General features: G+C 46.9%; 1 protein-coding gene across 1 annotated transcript; it reads right to left on the bottom strand.

Moving 5' to 3' along the window:
- Window positions 1-832: 832 nt before the first annotated feature.
- Window positions 833-25,755, bottom strand: PRKRIP1 (PRKR interacting protein 1). Its single transcript, XM_051991868.1, has 6 exons — window positions 25,555-25,755; window positions 24,557-24,635; window positions 23,716-23,816; window positions 21,522-21,607; window positions 19,894-19,961; window positions 833-1,348 (listed from the first exon to the last, which is right to left on the bottom strand). The coding sequence occupies exons 1-6, from the start codon at window positions 25,678-25,680 to the stop codon at window positions 1,260-1,262; spliced, it is 549 nt and encodes a 182-aa protein (XP_051847828.1). The 5' UTR covers window positions 25,681-25,755; the 3' UTR covers window positions 833-1,259.
- Window positions 25,756-26,670: the final 915 nt, after the last annotated feature.

Below are 26,670 nucleotides of genomic sequence, written 5' to 3'. Positions count from 1 at the left end.
TCACTCTTTAGGCTCCAGTCTCAAAAAAAAAAAAAAAAATGATTTACCTTGGGCCCAGCCAAAGCTATTGGGACTTGGTCCTTGCCTGCTAAAACAGGCGACCATCACACTGATCCAGATCTTCGTATGAATCCATTCTTTTCCTTCTACTCTATTCTTCATTTTCCACTGGAAATCATTTTCTAAAGTTACCACAGCCCAGCAGCCCTGGGATCTCCCATCCCCCAAGTTAGTCCTCTTGGATCTCTCTCTCTCTCTTTCTGTAAGTCCATTTCTGTCTCTGTCTCTCTTTCCTGTCTCTGTCTCTCTGTCTCTCTCTCTCTGTCCCTCTCCCCTTCTCTCCTCCCCCCATTTTTTCCTCTTCCCTTCCTCTCTCCCTCCCTTTCCCTGCCCTTCCCCATTCTCCCCCACCCCCATGAAGCATTTAGCTGTGCCCTATTTTCATATCCTCAATTAGGGATCCACAATTCACACTTGAATTATTAAAGGCTATCCTATCTGGGCTTGTTTCCAATTAAAAGGCAAAATATTTGAGATGAAAGAAAAAAACCATGTTAGCCCCCAAACGTTGTACTCTACTCTACTCACCACTCCCTAATAATGAATATCGGGATTACCCGTCAGTCCTCAATAACTTGTGAACAGTGGAGGACACAGAGGGTGTGAAAGAAAAGAAGGATTCTGTGCTAAAAACTCATCTGCCCCGTGTCCGCCCGACTGAAAGAGCCCTGGCCAAATCCGCCATCAGCTGGCTTCAATCACAGAGCTTGGGAAGCTCATTTCCTGGCTTTTTCTAGGCACGCTCCAGAAGCACATCACCCAAAGCCCAGACTACTTTTGTCTTCTTCTGTTTATTATGTCCCAACAAAGCCCCCGGCCTTTCTGCCCTTTATCAAATGAAAGCTTCTCCAGAGAAGACAAAGTGACTTCCAAGTCCACTGTTAAGATGCCTGGAAACCTGCCCCACAGCTGGGAGCCAGTTAACATTGTTCCATGTAGCCGCCCCGGGGTCAGGGAGGCCCCACGTTTGTAAGCAACCCTCTTAGTTGAGTGAGAAACACTAGTCCAGTGCGTGCTTGGTCAGACTGCGTGGCCACGCGAGGGCCATTTTGGAATGAAGTTCCGTGAGATGTGCTTCTTCCAAGCCCCGTGACCTCAGGACACGACGCTCGGCCCTTTGTACCCAAGGCTGCTCCAGATTTCTTAGGCTCCGGATCATGGCACGCACATCCGCCCCCCCGCAACCAGCTCCACCATCGCTATCTCCCCACCACAAAGCTGGGCTGCTCCTCTTCTTCCTCCTCTTCTTCGCTGTCACTGGACAGATGCTCCTGAGAATGGTCAGAGCCTGCCAACAGGAAAGAAGGATGCTGTAAGAACGCCAGTGCTAGGGTGACTTCTCAAGCACCTTGGGAAAAAAAGGAAAGAGCACAAATTCAAGTTCAAAAGTTCACGTCCATGACCGGCAAAATGAGGAAGCTGAAGAAAGCCAGAGCAATCTGACCTTGATGAAATGTCCGTTACATGCAAGACACCATGGTCGGTGCTTGAGACACAGTTGGGGAAAGGACAGCCCCTGCTTAAAGGTGTACACAATACATGGTGAAAGAAGCCTCCGAGGGCATGGGGGTGGCACAGGGCCTGGCAGAGCAGGCCCTCAGTCAACATCTGCTGATGGATGGACGGACAGACGGACGGACTGACTGATTGACTGAAAGAAGAGCTCCAGGTACCATCTGAGAAGGTGGACAGTAGAGCCCTTGCAGCAGATACCCTGCAAGGGCTCAGGGAGGAAATGGCCAACCTGAGCTGGGTCTTCACTCTAAGAATGGGCAGGAAGGGGGTGGCTGGGAGGGGATCAGTATAAATCCACTGAGGGTACAAGATAAGGAACGTAAAACACTCTGCCCCACACAATGTTGCAAGAACATAATGGAGAAGAGTGTAAGAAAGAGCACCTAGAGCTGCTCTTTAGAGCCAGCATCCTCCAGCTGGGCCTCCAGATGCTCCTATTAAGTAGGAGAACACTATCTGTCTGCCATGACTTCATCACTGGAGATGAGTCTGGGGGAAATAGAACACTTTACAAAGCAGAAAGGACAAAATCTGAAGAAAAAGCAATGAAGAAAACTGGGTGTCCAAAGCTCAGGATACTAAGTGACAAAAGCACGTACAAACAGAGCCCATGGTCTCCCTTCTCACTGCTTCCCCCCGAGGTCTGAGAATACAGAATTCCGATCAGAATGCAGATTTTAAACTGCGTTAACAAAGTCACAGAATGAGAAGGGACCGAGAGATCCTCTCCTCCAGGCCATCCCGAGGCAGACACCATTTCTGGAGGCTCCCAACAAAGGGTTCTTTGGCCTCAGCTCACTGGGGAGTCCGCCCCGTGGCCCCCATGGCAGCCTTGGACTGGAAGCATCTCAAAGCCACTTCCGTTTTCGTCCATCCACGGTTTCTAATTCTACTTTGGGGTCAGGGGAATCTTCCAGATGAAGGCCTTTTGCCTTCTCCCTGGAATCCGGGCCTCCTGCTCTTTGGAGCTTTCTCTGCTCTACCCCGGTATCTGTCTGTATGGTGTCATTTCAGCTGGCTGCCCTTTTCTGGAACTGACAGTTCTGGGCAATGGAACCTGTGTGGTGCAATGGAAAGAGCACCAGGATACCGGGGTCCCACCTGAGTGAACGCATGGCCCTGCCGGCTCCTGAGGGGCCAGGGATGAGCCTGTGAGGCAAAAAAGAAAATGGACGGGGACCAACAAAAGAATCTGTTCTGCTTGGCTGTACATGGCTATGATAAGGGATTTGTTTTCTTTTTTTTTCCCAAAAGGGAATGGAGGGGAGAGCTGGGAGGGAGACTTGATGTTTGTAAACGCAAATAGTCACCAGAGGATTGGAGAAGTTGACACTGTGGTGTTCCAATCCAAGACTTTAGTTCTCTTGGAGCTTCCCAGTTTCCAGAGGGACCTGAAGCAGTTTTCAGAAGGACTGACATCTTTTAAATCAGGACACGCTGCCTTTAGAAATGGGCCTCCCCACCCACACAGGGCGCCAAGCTGATTTTCAGTAATATTGGGAAGCATAATTTAAAACCAGCCCGGGGTCATTTCTGACTGGCTTGATAATGCTGAAGATTAAGCATAACTGATGCATAAAATGCCAGCTATTCAAACTTCCTCTATCAGCTGCCAAACTGAAGTGGCAATGCCCAACAGAGCTGGTGGGGGCCTACTTGTTCCCAATCCCGGAGCCTTGGGCAGGGGCAGCATATGGAGAGGGAGAAGCACAAAGACACAGCACCAAACTTTCTACCCTTTGTCGTCCTCACTCTGGGCAAGAGGTCAGTGAACCAAAAGAACAGAACAAAGAGATAACTTGTACCCCCTCCTCCTCTGTCTTCAAAGGAAATGGCCCCTGTTAAAGGCCCCAGAGAAAGAAGTAAACCTTCCAGTGTGCAACTCTGCCCTAGGGGAAACACATTTTCTCTAGATAATCTAGATACTCTGGAACCTCACTGGATAAGGACGGGGAAGTGGACACTCACGAGGACACAGCCTGCCGGAGCCAGGGCTCCAGGGGGCATGGCCAGCAGCCATCGCGATTAACTGAAGAATTTCAAAATGAGGGAAGAAGAGTATTTGCGGCACAACACAGATGGAAATGTACCTTCCCGTGGATTTCTTCGACAAAGAGATCTAATTCAGTTTCAATTGATCAAGGATGGACAGAAGCAGCTACACCCAAAGAAAGAACACTGGGAAATGAATGTAAACTGCTTGTATTTTTGTTTTTCTTCCCGGGTTATTTTTACCTTCTGAATCCAATTCTCCCTGTACAACAAGAGAACTGTTCGGTTCTGCACACATAGATTGTATCTAGGATATACTGTAACCTATCTAACATGTATAGGACTGCTTGCCATCTGGGGGAGGGGGTGGAGGGAGGAAGGGGAAAAGTCAGAACAGAAGTAAATGCAAGGGATAATGTTGTAAAAAATTACCCTGGCATGGGTTCTGTCAATAAAAAGTTGTTTAAAAAAAAAAAGGAAAAAGAAATGTACCTTCCCTAAGTACTAGTTTCAAGGAGAAGTCAACAGATCAGGGTTAGCAGCAGAAGGCTACTTAAAGAGCCTTGGAAAATGGAGGCATTTTCCTTTGAATGAGTCTTCCACTTAAGCGAATGCCTGGGTTACAAACCACACTGGACATCCCACAGCTCGGACAGCAGGCGAGCAAGAGAAGTTGTCCCTGAGATTCCTTCTTCTGTCCTAAGCTTAGTGGAGAGGAGCAAGCTTGGGGAATCGGGGCTCAGCTTCAGCTTTGGCTGATGGTGGAAATCAGGAAATCTCCGCAAGTCCCTCAATTCCTGTTGCTGAAAACTGAAACCCCTGAGAAGGAGGGTATCACTGGGAGGCTTTGAGAAAGCCATTGGCTTTAAGCTGTGCTAGAGGCAAGAGGGAGATGAAGGGAGAGATGGAAGCACTGCACAGGCAGGGGAGGAGAGACAACAGCATTCCCCTGTTGTTTTTGCTCAAGAAAATTTCTGGAAGGACAGAACAGAGATAGCAAACAGGGAGGTGAAACTCGGGAAAAGTGAGACAACAAGAGGAGAGGACCCTGGGCCTCAGGCACAGCTGACTCTCAGCAAATTCCCTGGAAGACTGTGGGAAAGCAAAGAGGCCACACAGGGCCAGAACATGGCAAACAGATAGGATTTCTAAGGTCACTAAACTTACGTCTAGAACTCACTGTGAAGAGGCTGCCTGGTGAACATGAGAAGTGGAAACTCAGCTAAATGTCAGTGTGGTCACATCCACAAGCGACCGCGCCCTTCTGGCTTCAGCTCCAGGAGGAACGGACCAGGGGGCCATGGCAGCCCAAGAAACGGGGAGTCCCTCCACGCTCTCAATGAGATCTCTCACGTTGTCCTTGGGCACTGTTAGGGACAGTGTGGTTGAAGGACCGGCACCAACAAGTCAGTGTTGATTTGAAAGGAAGTTTTTGAATCAATGAGTAGAATTACAAAATGTAGAGAGCTGAAACTCTTCCATCCCCTTCACTCCTACCCCTAAAGACCAATAATAAAGACTAAGGACTTTTGCTTATTCTGACACCGGCTGATTCTAAGGTATCTTGGGTACAAGCACGGTCATCACAACAAAACGTGAAAGACAAAAATCCCTTCTAAACACTGCCCACAAAGGGTCAGCCAGCTTCTGCACAAAGGCTTCAGAGAAGACCCTGCCACTTCCTTCCCTTTTAGACAGTCCTAATGTCTCGCCACTCAGTTGTCAAAATATCTCCATAATCACAACTTCCATCTAGAACAAGTCTAGTCCTTGGTGCACTCGTCAGCCCCACAAATGTCTGCAGCCTCCATCATGCTCCTGTCGAGGCTTCTCTTCACCTGGCGATATGGGCCTCGTTCATTCAACCAATCTTGCCAGCAAATGAATTCAAGCGTCCTTCTGCATCCTGACTGTTGTCCTCCGCACACGCCCCAAACTGAAAACAATGGTTCCGACAGAGTTTGGGATCACTGCTTCTCTGATGCTACACTAGGAATCATCGATAACCTTCACAGATGGCATTTTGTCAAAGAATTTTTGAGTTGGAAGCGGCCTCAGCAGTCCAAGCCATACCCAAAAGTAAGGCCCGCCATCACGTGCCCGACTCCCCTAAGAAGGCCCGTTCCATCGCCGGACCAATGGAATTGTCTCAAGTTTCTCACTTTCACTCACTGCTGGTCTTCCCTGGACCCCCAACACAGACTGAATGAATGGCCCCTTACATGACAGGAGCCACAGCCTTTCTGGGTCAAAGTCTCCCAGAACCTCTGATCTCACTTATGAACGCGGGATCCTTCACCCTCCCGGATGTCGGCCCTGAATACTCCTCAATAAGCTAAGTTACAGCCCAAACGGAACTGAGCAGTTAACAGGGAGCAACTGGGTCCTGACTTACCAGCTCCTGAAAGGCTAAAACGAGTGTGTCCTCTCCTCGGTCTCATGATGCAAATCATAAACCATGGGGCCTTGCGCATTCCACAGAGGGCCCCCTACAGGCTTGGGCACTTTATAACTTCCTTCTTCCCAACAGCCTGAGGAGTCCCAACACGTCCCCAGGACCCGGTCCAGCTTCTTTTAGGATCATGCAGTCTGCTGCATGATCTACTGAATGCAATGAATGAGTAAGCATTGATTAAGCACCTACTATGTTCCAGGCACTGCCCTGAAATATTGGTGTGAGAGCCAAAAAAGAAAACGTATGTCAAGGACAAGCAATCAGAATGACGACGCACCAGATAATGTACAGGAGCGGGCAGGGCTGGCCACTGGGGGCACCAGTCCCGTCCCCGATACCTCGTGAAATCACTCAGTGCCTGGCACAAGAACTGCACAGCAGAGGAGGTTCCTCACTGGGAATTCTCTGACTACAAAATCTCAAGTCCAGTTAAAAAACAATGTACAATAATGTATTATCACATAGCCTTTATAAGTAAACTTCAATGAACAAAACTGAAATTTTCTGTCGATTAAAACTCTGAAGAGGTCTCAAGAGTGTCATTCTGTAGCAAATCAGCCTTTTACAATCGCCACATAGAGGACCCGGAAATTCGACAGGATGGATACTGACTCCCAGGCACTCAACTACATTTAACAGCTACTGAGCTTCCATGGGGGCTCTCTTCTTTCTCAAGCTGCTGATGTGGTTTTGCTTTCATCACTTTTTTGAGTTAAAGCAGAGAATAGAATTCCAGGATTCTAACCCTGCTCCACAGCTCCGGGTGCCCACAGAGGCACGCTCCCCACGGCTGAGGACGCCCACAGAGGCACACTCCCTCACTGGTGCAGAATACAAACCATCCAGGCTTCCTTATCCTGTGCTATTCAGAACAAGGCCCTTTCATAAAGCCTTCAAAAAAGGCCTCCTGAAAATGCTGGAGGCATTCCTCTGTGTTTGTTTTTCTTTGTGTTTGGAAAAGATTTCATATATATATAGTGGCCTTTGTTAAGTTCTCTTTTATTGCCTCTGCAGGGAGTAAAAATCAGATAGAGGGAACAAATACAAATAAACAAAAAACCAGAATCCCCATTCTCCAATGGCTAAGTGGCCAAAGCACATGAAGAAATGCCTCCAAAGAACGACTTGACATTTTAATGATGTGAAAAACCACTCCAGATCACTGAGAAATGCAAATCGAAATAAGGCTGAGGTTTCACCTACTACCCGACTTGCAAAGACAACAAAAGGTGACAATGATTAACGCTGGAGGAGTTGTACAAAGATGTTGGCCAGAGTTGCTAACTGGTCCGCCATTCTGGATAGCACTTGGGAATTAGGGTAAGAAAAGACAAAAACGCCCATACTCTACCAATCCCACTGCTAGGCATATGTCCCAAGGAGGTCAAAGACTGAAAGATCCCAAGCACTTCCAAATATTTACAGCAATATTTCTAGCAGCAGCAAATGATTGGAAGTAAAGTCGACATCCGTCTATTGGACTTAAATGGATTGATGCAAATCAAAGAAAACAATATATACACTGACCAAAACAATGAAGGTAGAAAGAACGATAGTAACCAAAAATCAAAATTGGACATTGTGGAATACTAATGTTTGCTGGGATGGTTTATTTTCCTGAACTCTGTTTTTGATTGTTTCCTACAAGGCTCTCTGAATGGAGAGAATATTAGAATAATATTATTATATATGCTATATAATAATATCTATATTGGGCATTATGAAGAATTATCTTTTTTTATAAAGATATTTATAAGGAATATTAGATAATAACAAAACTATCAAAACAATTTTCAAAAGAGATTTTAAAAAGGACAAAAGGAAAGTGAAAAGAAGGGAAGGAAAGGGATCAAGCATCTTATATAGAACATACTATTTGCACCAGAAACTGTGCTAAGCACTTTAAATTTACTGTCTCATTTGATCCTCAGAAAAACATTGGGAGAGAGGTGTTATTATTTCCATTTTAAAGATGGGAAAACTGAGGTCAACAGAATGAAATGACCTGCCCAAGGTCATATGGCTAGGAAGTGTCTGAGACCAGATTTGAACTCGATTTTTTAAGCCCATCCATATAAAGTCATATGAGAATCATTTCCACATAAAACTAGGAGCGCCCTGGAGTCTAACTTACAGACAAACCACATCCTGACCTGATCACTGGTATGGATGAGGTGCTGGACAGAGAGAAAAGAACTGCTCCCTGAGACAGGCAGAAGGCTCTGATAGAGATCAGTTAGTACCATGGTCCCATCCTCTAGGAAGGTCATCCAGTCTGAAATCCAAGTTCTGTCAAACCCCTGAGAACTACCCTCTATTGAGGTCTCTAGCAGTCTCACCTTGCCATGCCCTGTCAGAAATCCCACTCATATCCCTGAGGTTAGATTTTTCCTATAAAACATACTTATGGGATGGTCCTTTGGGTCGGTCCGCCATGGCACTCCACCTCACAGTGTCTTCTTCCCTTTCCCTTTCTTCCTCATGCATCCCACATGGTTATCTCTCCTAACTCCACTATGCTTCCCAATCTCCTTCTCCTCCTTACAGCTACCTAACTCTTTTAGGGTGCTAAGTCCCTTTTAGGATTTAGCCTGCCAGCTAAACACAATGGGATATGCCCCATTTTGAGTTTTGCTGAGGAACTTCTCTTTCATATGCTCTCCCAACTCTATTTCACCATTCCAGGTCTATTGTATCCTTTCATTTTGTCTGTAAATTCTTGCCTAAATAAATCTACCTTTTTGCCAAAGAGAATGGCCATTGGGAATTCTTCACATGACCAAACCCCAACTTTTGGTGCCTACATCACCCATGTCATTTTGTGCAAAAACCCTCCATCAGTACAAAAAGTATAGAGAGCTCACAAAAAGTATTTGCTTTGGTAGAACAACCCAGCACTTCCTCAACATGGCACCCTTCAAATACATGAAAAAATCAGCCAGTTCCTTGAAGTCCACAGCAAAGATCTCAGAGTTACAACAACAGAGATCCTGTGTGGACAGTGAGGACCTCAAAATGTCCTGCTGCTGGAAGGGGAAATGGGTCAAGCCATTCTAAAAAGTGGTTTGGAACTGGGCCCTCAAAGTTAGTCAGCTGTGTCCACTTTTTGACCCAGGGGCATTATACGAATACCAACCAACTCAAGGCTTATCTCCCAAAGAGAATAAAGAAAAAGGAAAATGATCTACCAATCCACATATATTTATAGCAGCTCTTTTTGTGGTGGCAAAGAACTGGAAACCAAAGGGAGTGTGTGTCCCTCAATTGGCATTTATGGCTTCCGAATGTGATGAAATAGCTGAAAGAAATGACGAAGAGGATGGTTTCAAAGAAGCCGAGAAGACTTGAAAGAATTGTTGCCGAGTGAATTGAGCAGAACCACAAGTTATGGGATAACAATGTCATAAAGATTTAAGAATTCTCTAACCAACAACTGATGAAAACTGCTGCTCCCCTCCTATCAAGGAGATGAATGGACTCAAGGTACTGACTGAGACAGTCTGTTTGGACAGCCAATGCGGGAATGATTTTTGTTTGACTATACATACTAGTTAAAAGATTTTGGTTTTCTTTTCTTCCCCCAACTTCCTCCCCCAGTTTTGTAAGGGAGGAAGGGGAGGGTTTGGGTGAGAATAAATTGTTGTTAATTGGAAATACAATGTAAAACATTTTTAAAACGATGTTTCTGTTTCAGGATGATATGGTATTGTTTGCATGAAGCCCTGAAACACCACAATGCCTCTAAAACGTGCTCCATAATTATTCAAAAGTTTGGCCCAAATATCCCCAAAGGAAAAAATACGAGGATGATGAACTAGTCCAGACTCTAATCTGAAGCTGGACAGTGCTGACCCTGCAGAGCTGGCCCAAGAATAGGAACTTGATCGAGATACTGCCCATAGACATGGAACTAAGCCCAGAATTATACAGAAGAGGGTGGATTACTTTGAGGAAAATCAATGTTTCTAACCTCACTCACATGATCGAATCAAATATTTAAAGCTGGAAGAGCTCCACAAACTGTCTAGTGCAATCATTTTACAGACGAGGAACTGAGGCCCTGAGAGGAATGCCCACAGTCACACGGGGAGTCCAGGGGAGAAATGACCCCAAAGTCAGTAAGAAACTTAGTTTAGTTTAGTATGCCCACGTCAATATTCTTACAGCAAAATTATCTGGCCAAATTATGGAATACTAGTCTCGAAAGAATGATCAAATTAACATGGAAAAATGTTTTACATTATGGTACACACATAATCCAATTTAGAGAGGGGGTGGCAAGGGATGAAAGAAGGTAATTTTAAAAAAATTTTTAAAGAATGTTATATATTTAAACTGCTTGCATTTTTGTTTTTCTTCCTGGGTTATTTCTACCTTCTGAATCCAATTCTCCCTGTGCAATAAGAAAACTGTTCGGTTCTGCAAACATATATTGTATCTAGGATATACTGTAACCTATTCAACATGTAAAGGACTGCTTGCCATCTGGGGGAGGAGGGGGAGGGAGAGAGGGGAAAAATCGGAACAGAACCGAGTGCAAGGGATAATGCTGTAAAAAATTACCCTGGGTTCTGTCAATAAAAAGTTATTTAAAAAAAAAAAAGAATGTTATATATTTTAACATGTTTAACATACACTGGATTGCTTGCCATCTAGGGGAGGGGGTGGAGGGTAAGGAAGAGAAAATCTGAAACATGAGGCTATGCAAGGGTCAATACTGTCAAATTATCCGTGCATATCTTTTGAAAATAAAAAAATTTATTAATGAAAAAAAAACCCAACAACCTGTAAATCAAGTCTTACATTGTAACATTTGCTTATTTCTAAAGTGTAAATCCTTATACTGAACATTTAACAATTGGCTCTTGTGAAATAGTAGGAAGTGCCTCCAGCATACCACTGTCTGTATCTGTAGCACACAGTACCATAAAGTCGATCACAGAAGTCAAAATAAAGCACTGGCTAACGAATAACCTCCCTCCAGTATAAATCAGCTTTCCTCATGACCTATGTCCCTTCCTCAATTTGCCTCAGCAAAAAAAAAAAAAAAAAAAAGTTAAAAACTGCCTTTACATGTGATTAGAAAAATACCATTAAAAGAAAAAGAAAAGAATGATCAGAGAGGTTCATAGTGGACAGGAACAGCCTGTAATATGTGCACCATGCACAACAAACAGGAGGGAAGTCCTCAGAGGCAGAGGACCAGAAAAGGTGGTTCACAAAAGTCCAGTGCGCAATGTCACATGGGTGCTGATACTTTATGTGCTGTAAACAATTTGGATGCAGTTACTGAACAGCTTTAGTTGTTTAGGTTGATGTTCAGGGTTAAGCTGCTAATACAATATTTACTTTCAGAAGCTTTTAGATGACCCTCAGCAGGTGCAACCCTTCTAAGACGGGCAGGAACCGACAGGCTGTGACCAGGGCACAGTCTGTACTAACATGGCAAACACCAGTGCTGAGGAGTTTACAGATGGCCAGAGAATCATCTCTCATATTCACTACATGAACACATCTACTGTCTCTTTCTGGTCACACGTATTCTCCCTGATAACATTTATCAAAATCTATACCACTCTTCCAATGATTGCCACCATCCCCGCTCCCCACAGGAGCTTCTTTGGTAACAAACAAATACAGCCAAGGAAAACAAACCAACCCACTGGCCACGTCCAAGAGGGCAGCTGTGCAGTTTCTCCGCTACTGCTTGAAGGGCCTGATGTTTGCTTCATGCTATGCCCCCCCACAGACTGGAGCAGCTGAGAAGAGGAACTTCTCTTCCAGGGGTCCTTTTTACAAAATACCATCCATACAAGCACAGATAGCTTTACTGAAGACATTTCTCCCCATTTCATGTCTTTCTTGACATTGAAAATCAAATGTTTGCTGCACAAAAAAAGTCTCAGTACCTGCAAATACACACGGATCATAAGATTTCACGGAAATGAAGCAGCAGCACAATTGTTGATAGTTATGGACGTCTTCCCAGTTGCCTTTTGAAAAATAATCCTCACACTGTTCAAACATTCATTTGGAACCTTTCCCTGTTTTGTGATAGCCTGAAAACGGATCCCCACAGAGCCTTCCAAAACACATCACTCCCGCCCAGGTTTCCTTTCAACGTGGTGTTCTCCCCAACTTGCGTGGCTTCATTTCTATGCATCATGTACTGAGGTGCTGGAGCCCAAATGAGCTTGCTTCTAGGGCGATGGATTACGAAAACAGATCACCAGAGAAAACCTAACAGATCTGGTCTTTGTGAGCATCTCTTGGGGGTCTCCTATTTCACCTATCAATGTGCCCGGGATGATCCATTTTACCTGGCTCACCTGCCCAGCTTCCTACAGGCTCACATTCCTCTCCAAGGCGGTCTGCCCTTTTGTGAGACATCAGGACTCATATTTTCCCATTGTCCTTCTTTGGGATGCTTGGAAATGAACTTGTATTCTGAAGAGCGTCCCCAGAGGCCTTGATTTTTCTTGGCAAGGAAGTGAGCGTTTTTTGGCTAGTTGTTTCGGGCCTTTCTTGGCCTCCTTCTTGTGGCAATTATTTTATGTCCATTATAGTTCTCTAACAAACAATGATTCATCAGTCAGCAGTTTGCCTAGCACATAGTCTGGCATGTAATAGGTGCTTAATAAGTACAAAAACATAGATTGAAAAAGAAATAGATGAGATTAGAGCTCCTGTAATTATAGACACACAGTTTCTTATCTTGATCCTTCTGGAAAGGAGTCCCACGTATGTGCATGTGGATATGTGAACAATGCACGCCTTCGGGTGCATGTGCCTGCGTGTACGGGCGAGATGTCTCCGAGTTCCCCAGCCTCTACCTCCCAATGTCGTGGCCTTGGCATAAAGGCACAAGGCTTCTGACTCATCTCCAATCCTTCAGCCTCTCCCCTTGCTTAATCCAGACTCAGTTTTCCTGACACATGTTTTACGATTTATTTCTTGCTCTAGTGAGTACTGGAGTCTACACTGCCTTTGATGGAAGGACCACATCAAGGTCTCCACTGAATCTCACCACATCCAAGACCAGGCCCAAATAACAATGCATCTAACTGCTAGCCTGTCACACAAGATGTGCCCAGGAGGCAATAAAGCTTGGGTCAGACTCAAAATCACTGGCACCATATTCTGAAAGGTAAAATCTCCCTTCTTGCTAACAGTAATGTATACTGGTAGGAATAAGACACTCTGCCCTTTGCTAAGTCATTTGGCTTTGGCATTTTTAAGAAATATAGTATGTAGGGAGGAATAGAAGGTGCTCGTTCAGAAGAATTATGTCCAAACAGAATGTGTCAATAAAATGTTTTAAAAAATTTAAAACTACATGGGAAAAACGTTTCTACTTCGAAAAAAGCTGGCAACGAGTCGCAGTTATTTTCTAGGACACAGAATTAGAACTGGGAAAGGACTCCAGGCAGCCAAGTTCATTCCCTTTTACTTCACAGATGAGGGAACAGTTAGGATCTGGCTGGGGTTTTGTTCACTTTTGGAGGGTAGGGGCAAGCCCTACTTACTCCTCCAGGTGAGGGCTAAGACTGGGGGCAAATGTATTTTCTGGTTTCATTTGTAGAAAGACTGCTGTTCAGTGCCTCCAATAGCACATCAATTCCCAGGCAGTGCCAAGGACTCCTCGTTGGGTTAGTGCATTAAAGACCAGCTTATAACTCCCTAGCACCCCCTGCCTTTGAAGAAAGAGAAATGGCCTCCTGGGCCAGGGAGCCAACTACAGTGTTTGTATCTGTGCCTTCTCCTGATATGACCGAACAGCTGAGCACCGGCAGCCAACCCTGCTGGGGCCGAACTTGGCAGAAGCTCCCAGAGCTGGTGAGTCAACCCACTGAGAACTGGAATCACCATTGAGCCAGGATGAAGGGTTTAAGTTACACACTGAGGGAGGGGAACCTAGGGGGGGAAAGGAGCAAGAAGAAAAAGTGTCGAAGGCCAGTGAGAAGACATAAAGTTGCCAAGAGGTGGCTTTTTCTGTTGAACTAAAAACTGGCTTTTACCTACCTCGATGCAAGAGCTCCAAGTACATGAAAGAACTTTCAGAGATTGGGGGGGGTGGGGGAGGGGAGAGGAGCGGCAAGGGCGGGGAGGGAGCAGAATGGCCACTTTTTAAGCCTGATGTGCCTAGCAACAAACACTTGTCTGGCTTCGTGTTCAATAGGAGTTGAGGGGCATTGGTCAGAGAAGGATGGGGAAATGTTGTTTTGGAGCCGGTCACCCCAAAAGGGAACTGGCTACCCTGCTCACGCAGCCAAATAAAGGAAGGTCTCGGGAATTCAGAGAGAGGACAGAGAGGAGAAATCACCTCCCAGCAGTCCGTTCCAGCATTTAGGTCCTTGATTCATTTCACTAAATGGAATAGACCAGTATGAGCCAACTGTGGGAAGGCTGGGGGAAAAGGCCCCAGGTGCCAGCTCTACGTCCCCTTTTCCTGTCTGGAGAGAAAAACTAGGTTATGCCACCAAGCGCTATGTCTGGGTCTACCTGGGCCTCTGCTGGCACGCCACGGTGCAGCCTCAGGCCTGGCAGGGGAGAAATCACTGAAGAAAAGCACACGGGGGCCCCCAAGTGGCCCAACTGCATGTGGTCACAGCATGGGCTCCTGGGCTAACTACAGGTCCAGGGAAGCATCCCTTCAAGACAACAAAAATATGGCCATCATTTCAGCAGCAAGAACCTGAAATCAAGGGATCTAGAAGACAGGAAGGGGCCAAAGCCATAGCCCTTACTGCCACCAAAAAAGCAACTGAGAATTCATCAATAATTATCCACCAATCTGTCTGCATTCTTACCTAATTGATATCTGTGTGAGAATAACTGATTTTCATGAATAACATTACACAGCTGATCATATTTTTGGTTATATAACGAACTGGAAGGCACAAGAACACAAGATCTCACTGTGCTCATTATCTGTCAACTCCAGAAATGCATTTCATTAGACAAACATCACCCCAGAGGCTCTCTACCATCATGCAATCCCCGGCTCTGAAACCACATAAAACTCCCTGAAAGGTGCAACAAGAGAGCAAAACCCTTGGATTATTATTAACACAAGGAGAGGCGCAAAATGAGAACTAAGTTCTCCAGTGGGATATGTCACTCACAGGGAAGCGTGAAGCCCGAGAAATGGTGACATCAGTCAGATACTCTTGCTGACGTCACGCTGATAGCATTAGGCTCCAAAACATCACAGAATTTCCTAAAGGTCCACAATCACTCAAAAGAGCTCGACTTAACTATTCCCACTGGAAGTAGATAAAAGGATGAACAATTTTGATTACAAAAATTTAACGAGTTTTTATATAAACAAAACCAAAGCATCAAAAATCAGAAGAGAAGCTGGGAATTGAGGGGAAGGGGAAAGAGGAAACTTCTCTGATAAAGGTCTCATTGCTAAGTCAAATTTTAAAATAAGAGCCATTCCCTAATTGGTAAATGGTGAAAGGATATGAACAGACAGCTTTCAAGGGAAGAAATCCAAGCTATCAATAATGAGAGAAATGCAAATTAACACAACTCTCTGGTACCTCTCACACTCATGAGGTTGGCAAAGTTAACAAAAAAAGGAAAAAAAAAAAACAATTGCTGGAAGAGCTGTAGGAAAACAAGGAGAATAATATACCATTGTGGGAGCTTTGTTGGCCTGACCGCTCTGGAAAACCACTGGAAACTAGGTCTCCAGATCCATGACCCAGTGAGAATATTATTGGTCTGTACCCCAAAGAAATCAAAGAAAAAGAATAAGAACCCAAAGGCAGAAGTGTATCTACAGCAGCTCTTTTTGTGCTGTGGGGACACAGAACTAGAAAGGAGGGGCTCCCGTCCAGTGCCAAGGAACGAGTGATGGTACACGACGGTGACAGAATCCTCTTGTGCTGGAAGAAAGGACGAAGGGAATACCTCAGAGAAATCCAGGAAGACTTGTTGGAAGCAGCAAAGAGTGAGGCGAGCGTGCACGTCTGTGAAAGACTCAGGACCTGAGCAATTCCTGAGAATCTGCAGCTGCCCACCTCCTGAGAAACGATGGACTCAGGACAGATCCAAGTGAGCGAGTGCACCTGCGGGCCCATACCTGTTACATGGCCAGGGGACTCTGTTTCGTCGCCCATTCAAAGGCGGGAAAGGCAAAGAACTGAGAACTGGCTTCTTCAGATAGAGAAGTGGATGGAGATTGCCTCTTGTGCTGTCTGGGACGTGTGGCTGTGCCCAGCAGCCCCGAGGCGTGCTTCATCCCCACATATGCTGGTCCACGGCCACACAACGCCCCCGGTCCCTTACGCTTCTCCCCAAATTTTGAACGCCTGCATCCTTCTGCTAAGACTCTCTGGCTCCAGTCCTGGAGCACCAGAGCCTCGAAAGAATGGAAGCTGAGGATCCCCAAAAGGGAGAAGCCTGTGGTGGGAGTGAGTGGGTTGCAATTATCTCAAAAGGGATGAGACTGAAGAAGGGAAGTGGGGGAACATCATCAGAAGAGCAGAAGGAGAAGGAGATAGGACAGGGACACAGTGTGAGCATGGGACAACCAAGGCAGTGGCTTTCACACATGGTATCAAGAGGAACAGAGGCAGACACTGTGACCAGAGTGGTTTGAAGAAATGAGAATGGCTGTGTGGGCTGAGATCTGCCTGGGGGGAGGGAGGAAGATAGATAGATAGACAGACAGACACACACACACACACACACACACACACACACTCTCACACGACTCTTCACTGTGATGAACTCGCCAACCCCTGGAGAGCAGGTTCAAATTTCTTTAAGCAAATATACTCCAGTATTCTGAAAACCTGGAAAACGGGGCCATCACATCTAATCTTTGTGAATTTATAGGGACTTGTAAAAATTTCAGAAAACTACAAATAGTTAAATGCACTTATTTTCAAAAAGGGGAAAAGTCAAAGTGAGCAGAAATGCAATTCAAAATGGAATATTAAACATATGAGCATTTGAGGGAAAAAAGAAAAAATCCCAAACCTTTGATTTGTAGGAGCCAGTGTGGACTCATTAACTCCTAATCTGACCTCTTTTAAAACATCAGGGCCACTAGACTTAGGGATGAGAAGACTCAAACCAAAAAGGACTCTTTGTCTCAGCAGTCACCATGGTGGCGCTGAAACGACCTCCGGCTTTCTTGAAAACTGTGCCAATGGGAGCACTGTGGGGAGTTCTGGCAGGTACTGCCAGTGTTTTTAGCCGGAAAGGCTCTGAGGTTAGCTCTGTGAAGAGACGGGATCTGTTTTCTAAAGACTGACTTTGGCCCCGATCAGTAGACTGGTCACACGGTAATAAACGCTTTTTGTCCACACTTACCCACGAAATAGAAAAATGTTAACACGGCTTTCAGTCCTTGACATCTCTGTTTCACTCTGCCAATGACAGTTAGGAGATTGGAGAAAGGGGACTCAGGGAGCTACAAATTGCAGTTCTTAAACATTCGCCAAACTTTCACTTGACTGTTAGTTGTCTTAATGTGGGATCCTTGCTCAACAGCCAACGAGTCATCCCAGGACTGCTGGAGGAGCTGACGCGTACCAATGTGGGCACTCTTGCCATCGACCAGATCAGAAGATGGAAGTCCCAGTGAAACGAAAGGCTGGCTCACAGTTATTCTTGAAAAGGCGAAGGAGTTGGAGGAATGGGGTTTATTCTATACCCCCAAATTGTAAGAAATATTTCAGAGGACATTTGCTTATTATATACTAGAGTATCAATGGAAAATATTTGTGAAAAAGACCCGATAAAAATAATTGCACCAACATTGTCTGTTAAGAAATTAAGCGTTAAATTCTAAGGAAAATTTGGTGGTTGGTATTTCGCTGTTTTTCAGTTGGGTCGGATTCTCCATGATCCCATTTGGGGTTTTCCTGGCAGAGATACTGGAGTGGTTTGCCATTTCCTTTTCCAGCCCATTTTGTGAATAAGAAAACTGACGCAGACAGGGTAAAGTGACTTGCCCAGGGTCATACAGCTAGGAAATATCCGAGGAAATATCAGGAAGATGAATCCAGGTCTGGCTCTCTGTGTGCAGCATTACCAAACTGCCCAGAAAATTTAGTAAGAGCCTTCAAATCAAATCACTCTATGTTCTGATACTTGGTGACTTAAAGGGAAAAGTGGGAAGAAATGTGGGGAAAGTGCAGCTCTAGAGAAAGAAATAGAGCCAGCTAAAGATTTATAGACTATATAAAAGCTTCACATCGCAATATCATGAACACTTTCTTCAAAAAGAGACTCGGCAGGTGCCAGACATGGCGGCCACCAAAACCCACCATCAACGATGAAACTGACTGCATTTTCATAGACAGAACAAGACTTGTGGCTATCAAAGAGATCCTTGAGCCAAACATCGGTGCACAGTCACACCATCAATTTGATAATTAGAGCTAAGATTAGAATTTATAATAAACAGGAAAGGATGGTCATTTTATAATCTATGTGCTATTTATACAAAATGCAATTAGACTATCACCCTAAATTATTTACACAAGAAAACGGACGACAGAGATGACATTAACACGGACTATAATAACGCCAATGTAAATCGATTGTTACAAGAGGTCCAAAGAACTAGGCAGACTCCTTAGTCAGCAAACACCGACTTGCCTGCCAAACCCAACAACGAATTAGACAATAAACTCCTCTGTAAAATCTTACGTGGAAACGCACCAGACAGTTATGAGCAGCAGACTCTCATAAAGCACAAGTGGGGAAAGAGGAAGCCTGACATTGCCGAAGCACAATATGGCAGGAGGTCAAGGTTCGCCAAAAATCCTACAGGCATTTGTGAACCCTAAAATCCAATTAAAAGTTACTTTTAAGAATTAAGCATCCAAAGCACCCAAACCAAGGATAAATAGGATATAAAACACAGCAACCCCCCCTCCCCAGATGCTAGATGAGGAACTAAGGGAGCACCAAAGCTCAGCACAAAGTGTGGTGATCTTTTTCCTCCTCCAAGTAAATCCACGCACAAGTTCCCAGATGCGTAAAAGGGTTAGAGCAGCTGGGGCGGCAGCTGGCTCTTACTCTCCGGGAATACCAAACCGGTCCCACGATGCACGACCAGCATGAGCCACGACACCCGCCCCAGCAAAGTCACCTTAGGGTGGGCAAGGGGGACAACTGAAATAGGAATAATAGAAGAGAAAGGAGACAGCTTTGAATGGTGTCCTCCACCAAGGCTAGTGGAACTGTACTGCTGGGAAAAGGAGAACAAGAATTATCCCCATACTACACAGAAGGGGCCAGTGCCGGGGGAGGGGGGGGGGGGACATGAGGGGGAGGACACCCAGGGACCAATGCCATCTAAGGGCAACAATGTCCAATGACAGTCCAGAGCCACCATGACCCATGGCCACATACACCTCCCAGGCTGGCCAGGAGTCTTCCCCAGAGACAGAGCCAGCACTGGTCCCAGGTCTTGTGATCTAACGCTTTAAGAGAGGACTTGTCCTTCCTAGGAGTGGGAGGGGGGATGATTTTGCATAAAATCAGCAAAATTCTTGGGTCGGAGATGAACACTGAGTCACTAGGGGGTAAAAGAGTGCAGAGGGGGCTGGGGCTGAGAGTCAGGAAGAAGACCCATTGTCCAGTGTTTGAAGCCACCTAGGAGGTGGGGGATGTTGAGCAAGTCCCTTTATCCTGTCTGCCTCAGTTTCCTCATCTGTCAATTGGGTTGGAGAAGGACATGGCCCACGGGACCCCAGACTGGGTCCCGGAGAGTCCGAGAGAAATGGAGCGACTGACCCACCCCAAGGAGGGCAGGAACTAGAGCCTGCTCAGGAGAGAAAGGGGCAAGAACCGAAGTGCCTCCGGGAGCAGCTCCCCACCCCTATGGCACCACGGCCTACCTTCTTTCAGCTTCTGCTGCTCCTGCTTCGCCTTCTTGGCCAGCAACTTCTTCTCTTTAAACTTCTGGCTGTAAAGGAAAGGAAACAAGCTGGCTAGGTCCCTGGTGTCCTCAAAACAGAAGCCTTTCAGAGCAGCTGCGCTCTCCCGCGGGGAACGTCAGGACATTCTGCGTGGAAATGAGGCCACCGTAGGAGGAGTTTCCCAAGATATCCTGAGCCTCAGGCTCTGTGGCCAAGGGGAGCCATGGGAGGCTGCCCCTTTCTCCTCCCCTCTTCCCTCCTCCCCCCAATCACAGTGGGGCACCAAGAAGTTTCCTTCTTCTCAGGTAAGACCCAGAGGGGAAATCTGGGATCCCTGAGCGATTTCTTGGGGTCAAGAGTCTTTTGGCTCTGAAACACCTAGTTCTTTCCTGTTATAAGCTGAAGTGTGTGTTTTAAAAACACAACAATGAGAGGTTGGGGACAAAGAATTACAATCAGCACAATGCCTGACACACAGTAGGTGCTTAATAACAGTAACAGCTGTCATTGATATCAATCAATCAACGTTTACTCAGCTTCTACCATGGGCTTCGTGGTGGGGATAAGACAACCCCTGCCCTTGGTGGGGGGCTGATATCTGGTGGCAGAGACAACATGCAAACAACCAGTTCTCTACAGGCTAAGGACGACATAATTAACAGAGAAGGCATTCGAACTAAGGGGAGGAGGAAGGCTTCCTGTGGAAGAAAGGACTTCAGTTGGGACTTAAAGGAAGCCAGGGAGATTAGTGTTTGGAGTAGAGGAGGGAGAGTGTCCCAAATTTGGGACACAGAGTCAGGCCAAGAGGGGAAGGGTCTTGTTTGTGGCACAGTCAAGGAGCTGGAGGTCCTGGATCTAAGAATGACAGAAGTCTGGGAAGGTTAGGAGGGGCTTTGAGTGCCAAGCAGAGGATCTTATATTTGCTCCTGGAGGTCACGGGGAGCCACGAAGTTTACTGACTAAGGGAGGGACCTGAACGGCCCTGCCTTGGGGACGACCTGGAGCAGGCAGAGGGGAGGCAGGTCTGCGCTTTACTGGATAAAGCACACCACTTCACTTGGTCTTCATAATAATTCCCAGGAGTGAAGTACTAGCCTCATTTAACGGAGGTCACATAGACATCAGGTGGCAGATCAACCCCCCACCCACTAGAAAGGTCAATTTAGAAAATTGTGGGAGGGAAATTTAGCTCATTTTCATACTAAAAATTTGCTGTATTAAGAGTTTTCATTCATTCTACAATTTTCAATTCAATATTTTAGGGAAACCTTTCCAGCATGAAGATTTTTCTCCAAGAATCCCATTCGTCTCAATAAGCAGCATGCTGGGAGTTCCATGGACAAGTCTGGAAAACGCTAAACCAGAATAATCAGCTTTTTTCTGACCCCACAGGCAGAATCTGGCCTGGATTCCACTCACTCCCCAGCTCTCCCAGTCCTAACTCTGGTCCCTTTAGTCTATCACCAGAAAAGATGTATCCACCCCCAGAATTACTGCCGCAGTGACCTTGGACTAACCCCTCACCCCCCACCAGGGGCCTCTGGAAGCCACCTCCACTGTTCCCCATGTCCCAGTGCTCAGTTCTGCTCTGACGGGAAACCTCTTACCGCTTCTTCCTCCGTTTCGCAGTTTGCTCCTCTGCCGTCACTCTGTTCCTCTGCAGTCTCTCCTGGAACTCAGCATCCATTTTTTGCTGCAAAGAAAACATCACTTTAGAAAGATCTTCCCCTGATAGAATTGTCCGGTTTCTCATGGGTTGTGCTATGCTGATAGACACGGACCCCTCCTCGTCATTGCCCTGGGATTGCCTTTTATCACCTCCATTGTACAGATTTGGAAACTGAAGCTCAGGAGTAAGGGCTCTAAAATGATGCCTTTTCAAGTGGTACCACTATAGTAATTGGGGGAGGGGGGAGGAGACACTCCAAAAAAAAGATAGCTTTGGGGGCTAAGGTCTTTTCTTAAGATGAACTAATTATTTCATGTCACCAGACCACTACTTGGCAGATGGTTATTTCCTGGTAGCAAGGTGATGTGGTGGATACAGCACTGGAATCAGAAAGACTGAGTTCAAATCCTGCTTCAGATATTTATGGTAAGTCATTTAATTTCTGTCTCAATTTTTTAAATCTGTAAAATGGGAATAATAGCACCTACTTCACAGAGTGGTTCTGTGAACCAAAAGAGGTAATGTATGAGTACTATGGAAACACTTGCTATTAATAACAAATGTGTAAGAGAAAATACGAAGGAAAAAATGAACCAGAGGGACCAAGGGTGGAGATTGGGGGAGCCCCCAAGCTCTGCTTCTGTCTCTAGGCTGACTCAGAGGTGACCAAGAGGAAGAGGCAGGCTTGGATTTTACTTTATTTTTTAATAGTATTTTATTTCTCCAAATACATGCAAAGATGGTTTTTAACATTCATCTTTGCAAAACCTTGTGTTCCAAATTTTTCTCCCTCTCTCCCTCTCTCCTTCTCCTAGACAGAAAGTAATCCAATGTGGGTTAAACATGTGCAATTCTTCTAAATCTATTTCAGATTTTGTTTTAGAAAGATCACTGAGTGATCACCTTGCTCCCACAAGAGCTCCAGGTGACAATGGCTGAGAATAGAACCTGCAATGATGTGTGTGGAAGCAGACACTCCTGAAGAACCCAAGGAGGCACACTGGACTGATTTCCTGAGCAAATGACCCTTCCAACCTTATATACACAACCCCTGTTCTCCCATGCTGCAGTGCAGTGCGGCCTATGGCCTCCTCTCCCATTCTCCATTATTTCTGGCAGAGCCTGTGCCCTGACCCAGCCCAGGAAGGCTTGTCCTCCTGACTGCTGCCACCCTTTGGAAGCCCTCATTTCCTTCAAGGTTCAGCTGAAAGGCCACATCTAAATGAAGTTTTTCCTAATGGCCCCCACTGCTAACAGCGCCTCAAAATCATTCTATCATCTCCCTACATATGTGCCGCTTGTATTCCCAAATATCTAGGCACACAGCAAACATGGAATAAATGCTTTTTCATTCATTCACTAAAATAAAAAAATAATAAAAAAGAAATGTTTTTACTGATTTCTCCTCCTCCTCAGTTTCTGAGGCCTTCCCATCCTGGACTGCCTCCCAGTCCTGGAACATTCCTTCCTAAGGCCGGGCCTGGGCCAGAGCCCCCCGATGTTGGGTGGTCCCCAGGGCCAGACCACCTTCATTCCCCTCCTGCACCTGTTTCTCTCTATACTTCCCATCTAGGACTTTCACCCCTCCCCCTCCTCCTGCCTATCAGCTCCTCTTCCTCTGAGAGCAGAAGTCCCTAGGCGAGGGAGGGGGAGGGGGGTTATCTGTCTTTCTCCTTGTAGTTGTATTCCCGGCACGGTACCTGACAGAATAAGGGCTCAATACCTACTTAGCTTCCTCCTGAAGGAGTAATTTACCCAGAGTCAGTGTCACTCAGAGCCCGTTTCTTTCCACAACTGGTTCCAGTTACTCCCTTACTCACGCTTCCCACTCCTAGGTAGAGAATGCTCTCAGCAGAACATCAGGGCGCCCCCTACAGGCAGGCACAACGAACCCCGCTCCTTGTTTTTATAGAGCTGTTCCTAAGCATGCAAAACAAGGCTAATTCCTCCTTCTTCCCACGGCTCCTCGGACACTGGCAAGAGGCATGATCCCCCTCCCCCTCCCCCAGCTGGTCAGTCTTTCCCAATATGTGATGCCTCCACATGTACACAGAATTCCAGCAGGGACCCCCTGGCCTCCTTGGGGGGATTCCGGGCCCGATGCCGCGGCCTCAGAGAGCGCCCTGACCAACCTTCTCAGCCATGGCGTCCATGAAGTCCTGTCTCTGATACTCCCTGCGTCGAAGATGCCGGTAGACGTGAAATTCTCCGCTGCCGGCCCCCGCGCTCGAACCTAGGGCAAGATGGAGACACTCAGGGACCTCACTGAGACCAAGTGCCGGCCCCAAGCCCACAGTTTGGGGGAGGACAGAGAAACAGAAGAGATTAAGGGGGAGTCATGGACACCCAAGACTGTCCAGAAGCTTGGAAAACTCTAGAGCATCCCAGAAAGGTGAGTGTCTGTGACGTTAGCAGCACCTCGGGGTCAAGAAGCATCTAAACAATCCTCATGCTCAGGGGTCGTGGGCCCCCGCTTTGAGAAATGCACAGATTTTAGGGAGAGAAAGCTCTCAGCAATTCTGTGGGGCTTTAACCTTACAAAGGGGACATTTGTGTGTCTCACGTGAGCCTCCCAGCTCTGGGCAGCAGGGGCTGCTATTATCTGGCAGCTGCTCTCAGCCCAATTTTTCACCTACAGAGGCTGACAAATCTGAAATGCCTCGGCGGTCACAGAACAAGAAAATGCCTCAGGAAGAACGAGAAAGTGCTTTTGCCTGGCCCTGGGCTCACTCCGTGGCCCACAACTCCACTAGGGACAGAGGCAGCTAAACCATCCCTAAAGACCCCCGTGGGCTGCCATGTGGCTTAGGAGGCCACATACTAACCACAGTTCTGCGACCTATTGGATCTTTATTCATTTCGTTCCCCGTTCCCCAAGGGCTCTTTACTCCGCTCGGGGGCACATGGGTTTGGCGTGGTCACCACAGGCACAGATGCCCCCCCACCACACACACACACCCCCCCACACCTTACCCATAACATCCCGGACAAATTCGGGAGGCGGCCTGGGAGCCCACTCGTTGATTTTCTCTGGGATGGGCACCGTTTTGTCCTGCAATGGGAAACCCCACACCAGATTAGACGGGCACGGCCTTTAGGCAGCCCCTGAAGTCCCCGTGGTTTGATGTGCGACAGCTACCAGGAAGAGTCTCCTAACGCCAAGGCCGGGGCACCCCAGCCTGGGGAGACAGGGCTTCGGAAATCGGAAATCTTTTCCACTTGGGACCCCTTTTGCCCGAATTTTTAGGCGACAAACCAAGCATTTAGCTATAGTCATTCGGGATGACGTTTGGTTTCCAGACCCCACACATTTTTTTTTTTTTTCAGCTGAGGCAACTGGGATTAAGTGACTTGCCCGGGGTCACACAGCTGGGAAGTGTTAAGTATCTAAGGGCAAATTTGAGCTCAGGTGTTCCTGACTTCAGGGCTGGTGCTCTATCCACTGCGCCCCCTAGCTGCCCCAGACCCCACAAGCTTAAGAAGCTTTGGTCTAGGAGACTCCGGAACTCACATGTTTTTCTGAGAAAAAGCTCCACAGTTTGCTTGAGTGAGCCCTGCCCATTGCTCGGGTGGGAACAAGGAGGCTGGGCACTGGGGGGCTTGTCCAGGAACTCACGGGGGTTAAAGGTCAGCGCCCGGACTCTGTAGCCCGAACATCCCACCCCACCCCAGTCTCCCTGAGATCAGTGACTTCTGACTCTCTCCAGCCCTTCCCGCACGGATGACCTGAGCTGTGGACCGTCCCCACCCCCGCCTCCCGGCACTGTCACTACGAAACCAGCGGGGTGAAAACAGCCCTCGCCCCCAAGAACCCCCCCTAGTCCCAGGTCAATTAGGAGCTCCATTCGCTGCGGCAGGACAGACGAATGTTTAGAGAGGGCAGCCTCAGGAGCCCTGGCGCTCCCTGGGACTCAGTTTCCCTCTGTCAGGACGGACCAGCCCGGTCCCCGTCCCGCTTCCCCTCTGCCTACCGGGTTCTTCATGAGCCGCTCCAGCTTGAGCCTCTGCTCCTCCGCCGCGTTCTTGGGAATGATGAGCGGCTGCGGCTCCTTCTTGGGCCGCGGTGCCCGCACGGAAGACGAAGCCGAGCTGGCCATGGTGCTACAGCCCCTCTTTCGCCTTCACAGCCCGCAGCGGCGGCCCGCGCGTAGTGATGACGCCAGTCGGCGCGCCACCGCCCCTTCCTTCCGCTTTTCCTTTTGTACGTGCCCCCGACGCGTTCACGTGTCCTAGCAACTAGGAAGAAAGGCCTGAACTCGGAGCCTGCCCACCTCCAGACGGAATTTCATTGGCTAGGCTAGTCCAATCATATTGACGATTACGGAGTCCGCCCCCTCATGTCTTTGTGATTGGTCAGTACCTCTGTCTGTCCCGGGCTCTAGCCGAGCCTAAGATACGGCGAACGAATCAGAAACCGGAGAAACTAGGCCACGTGGGTTTAACCTCCAATAGAGTGTAACCTCGCCGTTTCTTTCTTTTTTTTTTTTTTTTCCTTTTTTCAATGTCTAAAGGAAAGCCGCTAGGTGGCGCTTAGATCTGGAACCTGGAAATTTCACATCCAATCTCCGTCACTTGTAAGTAACGCTGGCAAGTCACTTAAGCCAATTAGTAAACATTTAGAGAGAGAGAGAGAGAGAGAGAGACCCAGATAGAAACAAAGGGAGACAGAAAGAACGAGGGAGGGGGACAGGGAGAGATAGACAAAGACAGAGACAAACAGAGAGAGAGAGACACACGGAAGAGACAGAGAAACAGCCTTGGAGCCAGGGAGACACGTTCACACACAGACATGAGCACAGATGAATAAACGGGTCACTTAACCCCTCGGTGCCCGGACAAACCTTGAAGATGGAACTTTACAAAGAAATTGATCAGTATGGGTGGATTTGACACCCGAGGCTGTTGAGAATTAGAGAACCAAAAATGAAATTAATCATCTGTGTCCGACAGAACCCTGAGAGAAATTGTCAGAGCATCTTTGTATCCTTTTTTAAAAGCTCAGTTCCACTCTTCTCAGTTCCTGTATGAAAATACAGGAAAATACTCTCTGCCTGTTCTCTATGTTCTCATTCTGCGCAATGTCGTCT

The sequence above is a fragment of the Antechinus flavipes genome, chromosome 4 (assembly GCF_016432865.1).
Source record: "Antechinus flavipes isolate AdamAnt ecotype Samford, QLD, Australia chromosome 4, AdamAnt_v2, whole genome shotgun sequence".
Classification (NCBI taxonomy): Eukaryota; Metazoa; Chordata; class Mammalia; order Dasyuromorphia; family Dasyuridae; genus Antechinus; species Antechinus flavipes.
Note: the sequence above shows the minus strand (reverse complement) of the source record. Positions and strands in the feature narration are given on the sequence as shown.